We start from the raw sequence: 16,714 nt of genomic DNA, 5'->3' as shown, positions 1-16,714 counted from the left end.
AAGTTTCGTCGGTAAAAATATTATTCCCGATGGTTTTGGTTCGTCGGTAAAAGTCAGGGCGAAAATTTTCTAACTTAAGCAGACCACTTTTACCTATGAAAATTTTTGTCAGTAAAAGTGGTTTTCTACTTTTTACCGATGAATATTTTCGTCGATAAAACTCTTGGTGGGAAAATTTTCAAAATAGTGCGAAAATTTTCTATCTTAAAAATATAGCACTTTTACCGACAAAAATATTCGTTGGTAAAAACATTATTCCCGATGAACAAAAAATTTGTCGGTAAAACAGTACTTATACCGAGGAAATTTTTTTCGTTGGTAAAAAATTCGTCGGTAAAAACGTTGTTTCTTGTAGTGAAAGTTGTACTTCTAATATCACATGAGGGAGAGAAATAATTCCAGCCATGTATTTTTCTCGCATAAGTGGTAGTCAACTTCAATATATTTAGCGCGCTCGTAAAATACTGGATTGGAAGCCAACAAAATAGCACTCAGTTTGTCGGCATATAATGGAATTGGTGAAGACAAATGAATCCCAAAATCTGTTAATAATCCCTTGAATCAAGTAATTTTGATGTGAGTTAACTTTGTTTGGGTTGGATCGACTCTAACACATGCATGGCCATGTTGATTAACAATGATGTGTCACCTCCATACAGCCTGAGTCACGGCTAACCATGAATGAGTCAGCACCCTGTCATCCCTGCGCATAATAACCCAGTTTTGGATATGCCTGATTTTTAGACTCCTTTCATATCGTAGTCTTTCAATACGGATGGACAGAGTGGATTTGTCATGGACATCTCTGTGGGCCCCACAAAACCCTGGGCACAATAATATCTGTGCTTGGGGCACAGTCAATCATCTTCCGAATGTGATGGGTGAAGGTTTTGGAAGAGATTCATTGCATATGTAGCACGCCTTGATTATATATTTTTAACTATGTAGCTGGTGTAGACACGTGTCGTGCGAAGACGAGTGCTGACCCTCCTCCGAGTTGCACGAACGGTTCAAATGAGATCAAAGTTACATGGCCCCACAATGATGTATTTATTATATCTACACCGTTCATCAATTTTTTGAGATCATTTTAGAGTATTTCACAAAAAAATTAAATCATATCCAAAGCTCAAATGGACCACACCAAAAATAGCAGCGAAGATAATGATTTTCACTATTAAAAAATTCGTAGGTCCCACTATAACATTTATTTTCCATCCAATCTATTAATAAGGTCACAAATACATGGATGAAAAGGAAAAACCAATTTCATATTCATCCGAAACTTATGTGCCCCCAAAAGGGTTTCAATGGTAGACATTCAATTCCCCACTTTTTTTTTTTGCTGCGTGGTCTACTTGATCTTTGGATTTGTTTTATTTTTCAGCTCAAGCCTTAATATGAGCTCGCCAAATGGATGGACAGTTTGAATATAACACATACCTCGTGATGGGACACAAAGAACTTGCTGACGTCAATACACCAGCTATATAGCTGGTGTGGGACGCAGATTAGATACTGACAGGTTGAGCAGCGAGAGTACTACTGAAGTGACGTGACCAAGTTTTGTGGGACCCACTATGATGTATGTATTGTATCTACACCGTCCATCCATTTGGAGAGATCATTTTAGGGTATGAGACGAAGAATTAGTCCGATCCAAATCTGGAGTGGACCCCACCACAGAAAACTGTGGGAAGAGTGACGCCCACCATTGAAACCTTCCTAAGGGGTTTCAATCCCATCAACGTCTAGGCCCCTTCTGTGACAGCGGCACTTTGCCTAATCCGGAAACGGATTGGCTACTCCCCCTGACACCAGCTCTGTGGCTGGTGGTTGGTGATCTGTGGGCCCCACCATGATGTATGTGTTTCATCCATTCCGTCCATCCTTTTTACAGATCATTTTATGGCTTGATCCAAAAAATGAGAGCGATATAAATCCCAGGTGGACCACACCACATGAAAACAATAGTGATTGGATATCCACCATTAAAATCCTCCTAAGGCCCACTATACTGTTTATTTGACATCCATTCTGTTGATTAGGTCATACAGGCCCAGATGAAGAGAAAAAACAAAGATCAGCTTGATCCAAAACTTTTATGGCCCCCGAAATGTTTTTAATGGTCAACCCTCATTCAACCCTCTTCTCTGTAATGTGGTCGACTTGAGATTTGGATATACTCATTTTTGAGAACATACTGTAAAATGATATTTAAAAATAGATGGATGGAATGGATGAAACACATGCATCATGGTGGGGCCCACATAGCACCGACCACCAGCCATTGGTGGTGTCAGGGGGAGTAGGCAATCCGTTTCCGCCTAATCCAATCCCATCACGTGGGGTCACTAGGCAAGCCATGTGCACTTGCACGACCCCCAAAGTATTCACATCATACATACACATAGCTAAAGTAATCCTATACGTCCATGCTGAAAATTTTTTCCCCATTATAATGACCAGGGGATACGGCACATCCGATTCACGAGAGAAAAAAGCTATAGAAAAAAGGTTGAGAGATGGAAGGAGAGGGTGGGCTAGACCTACATTAACGCCCAAAAGATGGGTGAGTCATTTCCACATTTTCTGGTGGTGTGGCCCACCTAAGCTGCTGCTTCTTTTTTCTTTTTTCTTTTTATTTTCTTCTTATTTTTAATATTTTTTTCAGCTGGTATCCTTACATAAGCAGGTGCAAAGTTTGCATGGTATGGAAAGGCGTTGTGGGTCCCACCCACCCACCCATTTGTATATGTATTATCTATGTCGTCCATCCATCTTAGGGCATGATCCCACAAATGAAGCTGAGCAAAAGCTTATGTGAACTATACCGTAGAAAACAACATTGATTAAACACCTGCAACTAAAAATAAATAAATTTGAGGGCCACAAAAGTGTTAGATCAAGCTAATGTTTGCTTTCCTTTATCCAAGCCTGTTTCCTATGGTGTGGGCTACTTGAGCTTTGGATCTGCTTCATTTTTGGGCTCATGCCGTAATCAAAGTGAACTGGCTAAACAGACTAACCACATGAATATAAAAACACATACATCAAAGTAGGCCCCACAAGGGATAACTGATTAGCAGGGGCACCACGGAATCCGTTAATTCAATCTCTGATTATTCCCCATATGTTAAATCATTGTTTCCGGAATACACCAAAACTGCATTATTAGATAATTGTTTAATAGAAAATAACAAAACACAATTAAGAACCAAGCAACAATCCAGGTACGCCAATGTAAAAACATGTAACCACAGACCTACTACTCAAACCAACAACAACAACATAGCACCTTAAAAACATGTGACCAGACACATGACTTTCATAGATGCTGATTGAAATCGACAGTTCATAGAGCTTTCAAGGTGTTCCCCACATCAATGACGAATCGATATCGTACATCCGCCTTCGCAAGCCGCTCCATGGCCGTGTTCACATAGTCCATTGGAACAACCTCAATGTCCGCCGTGATGTTGTGCTTGGCCGCGAAGTCGATCATCTCTTGGGTCTCTTTGATTCCTCCAATGCAACTTCCAGCCACCGTTCTCCTCCCTGCAATATCATAAAAATAAGGAAAATAGTAGATGCCTCGCCTATTAGCTTCAGACGGGTTCATTGCATTGCACCAAGCAAATATCATGAATCATGATATTTGGTGCAGCCAAACGCAGCCTTCACCAAATATTTGAATTACACATATCTATAGGACTGTTAAAGACAGTGAGGGATGTTTACTTACCCGCAATCAGAGGGAAGACGTTTAGCTCGAGAGGCTTATCCGGTACACCCACCATAACCATCTTCCCACTAATGTTCAGCAGGCTGATCAACGGCACGATTGGGTGGACCGCTGACACTGTATCGATGATACCGTCCATAGTGCCCATGGCAGCCTACACCGTAATAGACCCATTTAAAGTCAAATGGACAGTGGAGAGTGGTGGGACCCACTTACAATGCCCTTAAAATCAAGTGGGGCCCACTTCTAGTCATGGTCCAATTTTGATGTGGGTTAACTAATTTGTTTGGGTTGGGTCGACTCACCTGCATCTGGGCCGGGTCACGGCTGACCAGGAATGAGTCAGCACCGAGTCGTTCGATTGCTTCCTTCTGCTTGCTGGGGGATGTACTGATTACAGTGACCTTCAACCCAAAGGCCTTTGCAAACTTAACTGCAACATGACCGAGCCCACCGAGCCCAACCACTCCTAGATGCTTGCCTGGCTCACTGAGCCCGAAATACTTCATTGGGCTGTACACTGTAATACCGGCGCACAATAGCGGCGCGGCCCCATCAAGCGGCAAGCTCTCGGGGAAGCGGATCACGAAGTTCTGATTGACCACCAGCATATCAGAGTATTCACCGTACGTCATAGTGCCATCGTGGTACGTGGAATTATAGGTGAAAATCATCTTGGGACAGTAGTTCTCCAAGCCTTCCTCACAGCTGGAGCATGATTTGCAGGATCCAACCATGCACCCGACGCCTGCCTTCTCTCCAACCTTGAAATTTGATACCTTGGGCCCTACTTGGGTCACTATACCAACGATCTCATGCCTGCAGGAACAGATCTATTACAGTAATTTTGATACCTTGGGCCCACTTGGGTCACTTTTGTTATTTTTGAGAAGAGAGATTATAGGGAAACGGATTGGCTACTCCCCCTGCCACCAGCTCCCTGGCTGATGGTCGGTGCTCTGTGGGGCCCAACATGATGTGTATGTTTCATCCATTCCGTTCATCCATTTTTACAGATCATTTTATGGCTTGATCCAAAAACTGAGAGGGATATAGATCTGGGGTCGACCACACCACATGAAAACAATAATGATTGGATATCCACCATTAAAATACTCCTAAGGCCCACTATTCTGTTTATTTGACATCCAATCTGTTGATTAGGTCACACAGGCACAGATGAAGGGAAAAAACGAAGATCAACTTGATCCAAAACTTTTACGGCCCCCAAAATGCTTTTAATGGTCGACCCTCATTCAACACTGTTTCCTGTAATGTGGTCCACTTGAGATTTGGATATACTCATTTATGAACGAATACCGTAAAGTGATCTGTAAAAATAGATGGACGGCATGGTTGAAACACATACATCATGGTGGGGCCCACATGGCACCGACCACCAGCCATTGGCCGGGGTCAGGTGGAGTAACCAATCCGTTTCCAGATTATAGGGTCATCAGCCTCATCACTGATCTAATCCCCATCTTTGGAGATCCTTCGGAGCATACCCTATCGACGGTGGGACCCGTCAGATGTAGTTAACTCACAGCATACAAATCAGAACTATCCACTTTATCAAGTTTTGGCAAGGAACCCGCTAAAAAGTGCACCGGCCTTTGCACCAGGCGATCCTCATGGCAGTATGGTTTGAACTGTTTTGGTCAGTCGTCAGTCATTTTCAACCAGTAGCTAGTTGAGTCAATCGGTTTTGGCAACGAACCGGTTCGACCCCTTCGGGTCAATGGTTCACTCAATTTTATCCAAGTGCCCGAATGAGTCAACCAATGAGGACAATGATTTAGTAAGGCCGTTGCCGTGGGGCCCACTTATATGTATGTATATTATGTCTACACCATCAGGCCACGGCTTCGGTGGCTCCCCGGATCTACTGAGGTGGGTGAGACCCTGACTGTGGGGCCACCTTGAGGTATGTGACTATATTTATGCCCTCCATATTGAAAACTCATTTCAACTCATAGTCCACAAAATAAAGTAGATCCAACTCAACTATAGTAAAGGAAACAAAGTAGTAATTGGCCATTAAAAACTTCTTATGGACCACACAAGTTTTGGACGAAGATGATATTGGTACGGTCTTTTCATATAAAATCAAGAGGTTGGAAAAAAAAAAAAGAAAAGAAAGTATTCCAGTGGACTCTGTGAAGCTTTGGATCAAGATGATATTTGTACATTTCTTCGTATGATTCTTTGTGACCTTATCAAGAGGTTGGCTGGAAAATAAACATTCCGGTGGACTTTATGAAGTTTTTAATGGTGAGGATTCAATGATGACCGTTTCCTGTGGTGTGGTCCATATAAGATTTGGGCATGCTTAATTTTTGGGATCAATCCCTAAACAGAGCTTTAAAAATGGACAGTTTGGATGTAAGGCACGTTGAGCTCCACAGTCAGGGGTTTAACCCACCTCGGTGGATCCGGGGTCTCACATAATACACTTCCTACACCGTTCATCTGCTTTGTCAGACTAAGCATGAGGTGTCGTTGATATTGAAACAATTTATTTTTGTTTGCTTATCTATGCTGAGCGAAGCTTCCAAAGTCCATCTTCATCCATAACTAAGGATTCACGCCTCAGAGAAAACAACGATAGCACTGGAGGAAACGACAAGGACGAAGGGACAGGCATCTCGTGAGAACAATGCAAGCATTGGGGATGTTGATGCCTTCCATATATATAGAATTTGGATGAAGGGAGTAACATCGAGTTTCACTCGTCAGGTTGTGACGGTATACCGTACATCATGGTGGGGCCACATAACCTGGTGATGTCACCACACCACATAGGTCGGCTCCGGGAACGGATCAGGTGATACCCGGATCCACCGAGGCAAGTGGGACTCTTGACCGTGGGGCTCATAGTGATGTATGTGCCTTAAATCCACACCATCCAACCATTTTGGAAGCTTATATTAGGTATGATCCCAAAAATAAAGCTGACTCAAGTCTTAGGTGGACCACACCAAAGGAAACGGTAGTGATTGAATCCTCACCATTAAAAACTTTATAAATTCCACTGGAGTGTTTATTTTTCATCTAACATGTTGATAAGGTCACAAACGCCTAGATTAAGAGACCACACAACTATCATCTTGATACAAAGCTTTTGTGGCTCATAAGAAGTTTTTAATGGACAACCACCACTGTTTCCATTAGTATGGATCATGCTCTAAAATGAGATTTGTAACTGATCCATTTTTTGGATCATGCTCTAAAATGAGCTTGGAATATAAATGGACAGCGTAGATGTTGTAACATCCATCACAGTGGGCCCTACAGTCATGGTCCCTCGCACTCAGGTGGATCCCGGGCCTCACCTGATCAGTTCCCGTGGACCCTGACTGTAGGATCCAGGGTGGTGTATGATACTTAAATCCTCACTGACCAACCATTTCGACAGCGCATTTAGGGCATGATCCTAAAAATGAAGCTTACTCAAATCTTATGTGGACCACACCACAGAAAACATCGTGATTGAATCCCCACCACTAAAAGCTTCATGTATTCCCCTGGAATGTTTATTTGCCATCCAACCTGTTAATGAGGTCATAAACACCTGAATGTAGAGACCTCACAAATATCATCTTATCCAAAGCTTTTGTGGCTCACAAGAAGTTTTTAACGGTTAATCACCATAGTTTCCTGTACCATGGTTCATATGGGATTTATATCTGCTTCATTTTTTAGATTATGCCCTAAAATTAGCTTTGAATACGGATAGACAGCATGGATGTAGTCACATACATCACAGTGGGCCCCACGAGGAGACAGAACGTAAGCTTCGAATACGGATGGACGGCATGGATGTATTCAATACATGTGAACATGTGCTTGCTTATAAAGGACAGGGTCGAAAAGGGCCAGTTCACATGCGCTAACGAAGCACGCATGTGAAATATCTAAGCCATTCATGGGCTCACCTTTCGAATTATCTACAGTAGAAAAGGTCATTTTTGGTTTTATCAGGTCCTTTTTAATGGGACCATCCAGACCCTATTTAACGGGTCAGATCATGTTCGAAGTGAGTGGGCCTCGTCATTTCATGTTCCCTTTCCAGAAACAATACATAACGGCGTTAAGACAGTCTTACACTGGGAGCAAAGGGTAGATGGAATTTCCCCAATCGTTCTTAACGGCGTGAAGGTCCGAATGGCAGATGCCGCAGTAGAGTATCTTGAGCGTTACATCATCCTCGCCGTTCGCCCTACAAACACATCACAACTCAGATCAAAATATTTTCTATTTAAAAGTCGATCGTTAGCATGCATTATCTTTTAACCATCAACTCACCCTCGCACAAGAAATCGGACACGTGTCCATTGTCTTGACCCTTCGCAAGGCGGGCCCATCCTCCATATGTGGACACGTGTCCATTGTCCTGACCATTCATTGGTCTAAAAATGAAGCAGATCCACCTGAGATTTGGATCTGCTGCATGTTTTGAGACCATACGTCCAGCCGGCCTTCTTTTTATTTTATTATTTTATTATTTTATTTTATTTTAACTTAATAGTCTGTGACCCGGGACATGGATATACCTGTTCCAGGGATGATTTATCTACTCTGTCCATCTGTTTTGAAAAACTCAGGAAACAGTGGGGAACAGAAAACGTCTTCCGTTGAAACCTTGTTGGAGCTGGCCATGATGTTTATATACCATCCAAACCGTTCATAAGGTTACTACCACTCGGATAAACTGTAGGAACTAATATCATTTTGATACAAAACTTCTGTCACCCCCGGCGTTCAATCGCCACTGTTTCATGTTTCTTGTGGTATGGGCCATATGAGTTTTGGGTCTGCCTGATTTTTAGAATCCTGTCTTGTTTTGGTCTTTCAAAACAGATGGACGGAGTAGATTTGTCACTTACATCTATCTGGGCCCCACATATTACCGGGTAACAGGCAATCCTCTCCTCCACATTAGCGCCAACGATGGTTAGAGGTCGACCAAAATGCCCTTCATATACATCCAACGGTTTTCTAAGTGCACACGCGTGTGCAATAAAGCATGGCATGTGGGTGCGAGATCCAATCCATCCATTGGTTGGTCCGACCTTGTACATACTTTCCAAAAGTAAAATCTGGTCCACTAATCATGTGGGCCCCAATATTTAAAGAGGTGTATGGGTTAAAAGGCTTCACCCAAAATTTCCAGAGCTCTGCATTTGTTTTGAAAAGTGTGGCCCACCCAACCATGGAGCATTATGATTCTTAGAGTAGAGTTAGTTCTGGTGGATGGTTTGGATCTCTGATCTATTGTGCCATGTTGGGCTGGCATATGTAGGGCGTGTGCGCGAGTTTTAATGCACGTGCGCGCCACACTTGATTATGGTCCATTTATCGTCATTTCCGAATCATGATTTCACTCCTTACTTCACGTTACATATTTCTAGAAATTACTCCTTTCTATTACTTGTATTGTTTCAATTAAAATAAACAAGAATTCATATTAGTACGAATCGATCACAAATTATAGAATGTAAAACACCAAAAACACCCAACAAAAAGAAAAAGAAAAAAATTCAAAAGAAAACTCTGCATTAAAACCAGATACAAAAGAAAATAGATACAAAAGAAAATAAAAGAAGGTAACAGAAAATTCAAGAAGAGAGAGAGAGGGTGCCAGGAAAATCAAGAGAAGAGAGAGAGAGAGAGAGAGAGAGAGAGAGAGAGAGAGAGAGGAGAGAGAGAAGATCTCGTTGCATTAAAAATACAAGAAAAGAAAAGAAGAGATGCTGCGAGAGGTCCATAACAATCGCGGATAGAGAGAGAGAGAGAGAGAGAGAGAGAGAGAATATAGAAAATACCAAAAAAAACTACCAAAATAAGAAAAAATTACAAAGAAAATAAAAAGAAAGATCTCGTTGCAATAAGAGAAAGAATAGAAAATACGGAAAAATACAAAGAAAATAAAAAGAAAGATCTCATTGCAATAACAACACTCACAAAAGAAACGAGGGTTCCAGAAAAATCAAGAAGAGAGAGAGAGGTTGATACAAACCACAGTGTAGAAAACAGCAAAGATACCCACCAAAAGAAAGAAAGAAAAAATCCAAAGAAAATAAAGAGAAACGTCTCATTTCAAAAGAAAAGAAAAGTAAAAAAGGAATAGGAGTGTGACCTTCTAGAGAATTTGAAAGGAGAGAGAACTCCAGAAGAGTCTTTTGCAGCCCACCCAAATGCCTTTTGAGGGTGTTCTTCCTCTGGAGATTTCGACATTTCTATTTTCTTACTTACGAAGACGCTGTGTGTGTGTGTGTGTGTGTGTGTGTGTGTGTGTGAGAGAGAGAGAGAGAGAGAGAGAGAGACAGAGAGGTGTGTGGCTATGAGACCTGAAGAGAGGCACTCCTTATATACAGAGCCAGATGGCCGGAAGTAGTTTTGTTTCCGTCTCCTGACGTCATTACTGACGTTAAGGACAGTTATTTGATACTCTAGTTTCGTTCGACACTTGATACGCAAGCACTAAGAAATTCTACCGTCGCATACATTAACAAATACTGAACACATTAAATAGTAATCCACCTTCTCTAATTCAATAAAGTATAGAAATTAATTTGATTAGTTGAGCAATCATATTCATTGGTAATTGTTGAGTGTGCCTTAGGTAAACTGGATGAAAAAAAATCTTAAATTAATTTAAGTACAGATCCATTGTGTACTAAATATGTACTGTCAAGTGCTGGAAGTCGGCCTGCTTAATAAAGTCGTTACTAAACACTAAAATTTAGTATTAAATCTAAAAATTTATGTTTTATAAAAATATCTTAATTTTACTAATTTTATCAAATTACCCATGTCCTATCATGATATGGAAAAATGGATTAAACTGATTGTCCCGCTTAACTTCCCGTGCTAGGACCACAGCACACGAAGGTAGCGGGTATAATGATTTCTACCGTTGAAAGCTTCCTAGAGCCTATCATGGTGCTTATTTGCCATCTAACTTGTTAAAGAGGTTGCACCGGACTAGGATGAAAGAAAAAAAAAAAACAAACAAACAAATATCAGATTGATCCAAAACTTCCACGGCTTCCTGGAATTTTAATTAGCAGATGCTTAATCACTATAAGAAAAGGGGGCTTTAGCCACGGTTCAAAACAGTGGTTAAAAAGGTTAAAAACTGAGGCTAAAGCCTTTAGCCTTAGTTTTGCCTCAGTTATCCAAACCAAGGTTGAAACCCCTGTGGCTAAAGGCTTTAGCCTCAGTTTTAGCAACCGAGGCTAAAATGACTTTTGTAGCCTCGGTTCTTCAAGTGAGACTAAAAGAACTTTTTTGGCTTCGGTTTTCATGAAATGAGGCTAAATCAAAATTTTAGCCTTCATTGTTTCCAACTGAGACTAAATCCAAATGTTAGCCTCAATTGCCTCCAACCGAAGCTAAATCTATTTTTAACCTCGGTTCTCAACAACCGAGGCTAAATCCAAGCCTCGGTTACAAATTGAGGCTAAAAATGTTTAATTTTTTTAAATATTTATTTAAACTACTAATCCATTCATTCAATCCACTCATGAAACAATCAATCATGAAAGCCATAACACCAACAAAATAGTTAACAACAGTCTACTTAAAGTTTTCAAAACAAACTCAATCAAACTGTTACACAACATTAGGTTCCACAAATATTTATATTCTTATCTCTACTATAATCTCTCTTTTTCTTTTTCTTTGACTTTTCCTGTATCTGTTTTGAATCATCCGATCTTTTATTGACATTTCTTTCATTTGGAAGCTCTTGTAAAAGAGTTTCTATAGCAGCATCAGATTTCTCTTGGGCATCTTTACCTGCTAGATCCTCCAAACGTTCCTGCCAAAGGAAGATAACCACCAACAACATTTAAACTCAAACCTCAATGAAGCGATTAAACTAAATCAATACAATCCAGCAAGAACTTCTTCACTAGGAATAACATAATTCCCCGGTAATCAATGGCAGAGATGGCCTCAAGCTCACATTCCAACTGCTGCATGGCAGCAAGCTTCTGCATAATCATTGCATCATAGCTACCCATCGGCAGGACAGCAACCTACTAATGAGACATCACTAAAATGCCAATTCTGTATTAAATATTCAACTAGAAAAAACTAACCTCCTTATATGAAGGCTGCTTTTGATTTTCCATTACGTCTAATACAACATTAGGTTGCAAATTAGGCAGCCCAAGAGTTTAGCACTTTCTTCTCTGCATTTGCTATCTGCACTGCTTAAATAGCAAGAGAAAAGTTGTGATTTGAATATTTCAAAGATAATGATGTGAAACAAATAAAAGGGCATCCATTTCCCCATAAATCAATAGTATTATTGGCAAGTAGATATCTTTCAGATTACCTTTGCTCAACATGCATCAACAATTGTATGAGATAGCGACGAAGTGCAGGCAGAACATATGCTTGATTCTTTTCAGACAATCTGCCAGTAACTGATATAGCAAACTCTCGAACATCAAAATCCCATGACATGGAAAAGAAGAAAAAAAAAAAGAGAGAGAGTGAACATGCCCCTATGTTCATAAACATTTTTCAAATAAAGATAAAAGTTCAAATGCTCATAGAAGAGTTATTGGCAGGTTGTGCCAAAAATTATACCTCATCATTAAGAGCAACAAAGATAGCACTCAAACTATCAGCCTGTGCCAAAAATTCATTGAAACCTCCATTTCCATGCAGAGATAGAAAGACTGACTGACGAACACTAACATCAGCATCTACAACAACAGCAATTAGAAGTTTCTCCACAATCTGCAGAAAGCTTAGAGTTAATGATCAAGATGTGCAAGCAAGACCATTTTGCAAATACATATTTGATTCACAAAAGAACCTAAATAGAAGCATAAAAATTTACTTCACATAATCTTGCAAAGTTTTCACAACTTCGAAAAAAAAAAAAAAAACGAGATAAAAATATCACTCTGAAAAGCTCCGAAGGCTGAGACATAACAGTGAAATTACAACCACACATTGCCTAAAAATTTAAAACCTTAAAATAGTAACAACTGGACAATGTTTCAGGTAAATTTATTGAAATAAATTGAACATTAAAAAAGGTGGATGATGTTACCTTATAATTCTACGAAACTCCCACTTGTTTCCTGTTTTCACAGGTTTCTTTGGAATGTCCCAAAGTTAAAAGTACTTGACATGAGCAGTGGAGTTGTATCCATCAGAATAGGCAGTGTCATCACTGCAAATTAAAGAAGGGCCCCAGTCGAGACGGTCGTCTTCTGTTCCACCTTCAAAGATGCAACATATCCCTCTGCCATCCTGCTTCTCGGTGCATCTATGGTTAATGACTATATTTGCAACACATTTGATTCCCTTATCATGCAATGCCGTTATCAATTGCTTCAATTCTTTCTTGTTTCCATATCTTGATGAAATATTGATGGGTAGATAAACATTACAAGAGAAGAAAAAAGGTCCATGCTCGCCCATAGCATGCATTGGGGATACAACTGCAATTTTGAAGCATTAAAAAAAATTAGGAAACAAAAAACACAACTAAACAATATAGCAATATGCCCTACAACATATCATTTCATTCCCCGCCTTATTTCATTTGTTCTCACTGCATACTAAGCAAAATTAGACAACTCGGTCCTCAAAATCATAGTACAACAACATCACTTCCCTCTATCACTGCTTTCTTTTTCCTGAAATAAGTAGGATATATATATATATATATATATATATATATATATATATATATATATATATATATATATATATATATATATAAAATCAGAGAAATCTCGCAACCCACCTTTCAAAGTGGAAGGATGGCCGCCTCAAGCTTTGGTGCCTCCACAGGTTCTTGGAGGCAAGAGTTGATGGGTAGCAGCTGGCATTGTGCATACTGCACCATCAGTTGATCCAAAATAACCAAAGCAACCATGGCTTCCACCATCGGCACACCTGCAACACCAGCAAGCAATTGTTAACATGAATCTTCTTCCATGATGTTTAAGTAGGTTAAATGTAGACTAAGAAAGCAAATGACAGATTGAATGATAGGGGGGACTTTCCTTGTGAAGGAAGTTTCTGAATAGACCTCGAGGGACCACACAAGGATCATGGCGTCCTCGTGCAATGAGTTCAGTCTCATGTCGGTATCTGGTCACTGTATGTTGTTTCCTCTGCAAGTGTCGCATAACAAGTCCGATAAGAAAAATAAAAAAAATTTAGCTGTTAGACTGACATAGTGTTCCCTTTTCAATCCATGCTGAATGTACTAGTGTTCTATCAGGGAGTCCAACTTGCTGCAATTGTAGAAGTAGGCTTGAAAGCTATCCTCATGGTTATCATTTCACCATTTGATATTCCACCCTACAAGAATTAGAAAAATAAAAATAAAAATAATCATGGAAACCCAGGAAACACCTTACAGTTTGAATCTTAATGGACTGGTGAGAAAGGAAAGTAAAAAAGAAAGGAAAAGGGAACATTGTAGTTAACTTCTATTGGTAGTTTTTTACTTGAAAAAGTTGACTAAAACTTGCATTAGTTTGATTGAAGTGGAAAGATGTATCAAAACATTATTTTATGTTAGAGAAATGCTCTAGTGCTCTCATAGCACTATATCATGCTCCTAGTTGAATTGGTTTGCTTGGACAGTCTATTCGTTTGATCTGAATTGTCTAATCCATTCTTGATTTGGCCTTTTGTCTGTCACTGTTAGGGTTGTTCACGAGTCAAGCTAGCTCGAAAAGCTCGCTCGACTCGGCTCGAGTCAGCTCGGATTGACTCGGCTTGAATGGCTGATTTGAGCCTAGCCAAGCTAATTATTTGAAGCTCAAGTTGAGTTCAAGCCAAGTTCGACCAGGGGGCATTTCAACTCGAACTCAACTCGACTCGAAGCTCGAACTCGAGCTCAACTCGGCTCGATTAATAAATATATTAAATATTAAAGTGTATATGTATTATATATATATATATATATATATATATATATATATATATATATATATATATATATATATATAAAAGTTTTAAGTTTAAACTTAAAAATAAAAAAAATAAAAAACAAACCCTAGAGTCTTTACCCGACCGCACGCACCCCCTTCCCTTTCTCTTTCTTCTCTTTCTCTACCCACTGCCAGTCTCACGCCCGCCCGGACCACCACCACCAGTTTTCATTTCAGCTCCACAATAGTATGATTTCAATCTCTTGAGATCTACTTCTTAGGCGAGAAACTCAAGAAATTCGAGATGGGTTCTTCTCAGATTTGTTAGAGCTTCAAGGAAATCCAATGATCTGATTGGCCAGAGCTCTTTACTTGGATTTCTAATCTATGTTCTGCTCTGTTTCTTTTCTAGTACTTAGATTTCTGCTGGTGGAAGAAGATCAAGAACAGATCGGTTCTTACAGGTTTCCTCATCCGATTCGAAGCTTTATTTGGTTTTTTCATTGGGTTTTACTTTAATTCTCTTAAGATTTTAAAATTTTTCATCAATAGAGGAGGATCAAGAACAGAATCCATTACTCTCTCACCCAACAAGCTCAAGCTTGACTCGACTTGAACCACTAGCTCGACTCGAACTCGACTCGACAGCTTTGGCAAACAAGCCAAGCTTCAATGTTGAGCTCGAGGCCAAGCTCGAGCTCGAGCTCGAACTCGAGTTCATCATGGACAAGCCAAGCCAAGCTTCGCCCACCTCGACTCGACTCGGCTCGATGCCCACCTCTAGTCACTGTCCCTTTTCCAATCCATGGATGGATGGTTAAGATTGCCTAACGAAAGTGGTTCTTTAGGATCATAAGAAATCCATGATGGGCCCTAACAAACATATGGATTAAATTGTTCACTGGACCCATTACTGTGTAAATGGTCTTGACAGTCCATATTAAAGGGCATTGATCAAATGGTTAAAACTAGTCAGATTGGCATGATATTTGGATGTTAGCCCATGAGATGTGCATTGGACCTAATGAACAGTCCATATCAATGGATTGAAATCAGTGTCTCAATGCAACCAGGAGAACTATAACTTAATAGTGCTTTGAAGAGCACTGGAGCATTTCTCTTTATGTCATATCTTTATCTAAATTTAAATAAAATATTTTACTGATTATATTTTCTCTAAAACTCTAGTGCTATCTTATCTTTTTGTTGATGCTTCTAACTCAACATGTTGGGATCATTTCGAGGTAGGTGGAGCTGATGGGGGGTCATCTTACAGTGACCAGCCGAGAGAAATATGGATCAACATTTACATTTGAATTGCCTTGTAAAATTTTTCTGATGAAGGAGCCTTCTGATCACTCAGATGAACTCTCAGATATGGCTGATCATGAGGCAGTTTCTGATGCCAACACCGATGAAACCAACATCGGTTATTTCCATTTTCAACCAAACAAATTGGGTTCTATGACAAGGACCAAGAACCTGCCATCAGCCAGCAAATTGTATAATCCTCTAGAAAAGCTAAAGGGAAACAATGGAAAACAAAAGCGCTGTTTTCAGGATTTCTAACATGAAATCAATGGAAAGGGAAGACAAGCTCCAGATTTTCAGCAAAAGGAAAAAAAAAAAAACCCCAATGATGAAAAATGTTAAAACAAGTATAGTATTTTATATTGCATGAAAAAGTGGGACTTTTCTTTTACTTTTGGTAATCTCGTGCATGCACCACATAGTAACGAGCATGCTTTGTCGAAGAACCATGATTCATTAAGATAATATAAATCTCGTGTCTTGATCTAAGTGGACCGTGGCCCATACGTGGATTATGACAATCAGAAGATAACAAGACAGCCCATTAAAATACGAACTGGAGCTCATGTGTTCCAAGTTGTTGGTTTGGTATAAACGAGATGGCATTGCACTGAAACAAGTTGCAGGACAAAGCGTAGGAAGAGAAAATTCAGCAAATGTCTTCCCACATGGATTAAGTTGTGAATTGGCAACAGTTTTGATAGCTAGAAGGGAAGCATGAGCAGAGATAATTTCT

At 39.9% G+C, this 16,714-nt stretch overlaps 1 protein-coding gene across 5 annotated transcripts in view; it reads right to left on the bottom strand.

The window, feature by feature from the left end:
* The window catches only part of LOC131229330 (probable mannitol dehydrogenase), an 86,607-nt gene extending 76,588 nt beyond the window's left edge, over window positions 1-10,019 (bottom strand). For 3 of the 5 annotated variants that reach the window (XM_058225267.1, XM_058225268.1, XM_058225270.1), the window contains exons 1-3: window positions 9,888-10,007; window positions 7,854-7,967; window positions 4,051-4,564 (exon numbers count right to left, since the gene is read on the bottom strand). In XM_058225267.1, the coding sequence (XP_058081250.1) occupies window positions 4,051-4,564; window positions 7,854-7,967; window positions 9,888-9,985 (726 nt within the window). In that variant the 5' untranslated portion in view covers window positions 9,986-10,007. Of the gene's footprint in view, window positions 1-3,294; window positions 3,559-3,745; window positions 3,900-4,050; window positions 4,565-7,853; window positions 7,968-9,887 lie in introns of those variants that run through there. The other 2 variants (XM_058225264.1, XM_058225265.1) reach the window with 2 other exon arrangements.
* Between the last annotated feature and the right edge of the window lie 6,695 nt (window positions 10,020-16,714).

This window comes from Magnolia sinica, chromosome 16 (genome assembly GCF_029962835.1).
Source record: "Magnolia sinica isolate HGM2019 chromosome 16, MsV1, whole genome shotgun sequence".
Lineage (NCBI taxonomy): Eukaryota > Viridiplantae > Streptophyta > Magnoliopsida > Magnoliales > Magnoliaceae > Magnolia > Magnolia sinica.
The sequence above is the reverse complement of the archived record's forward strand: the minus strand, read 5'-3'. Positions and strand labels throughout refer to the sequence as shown.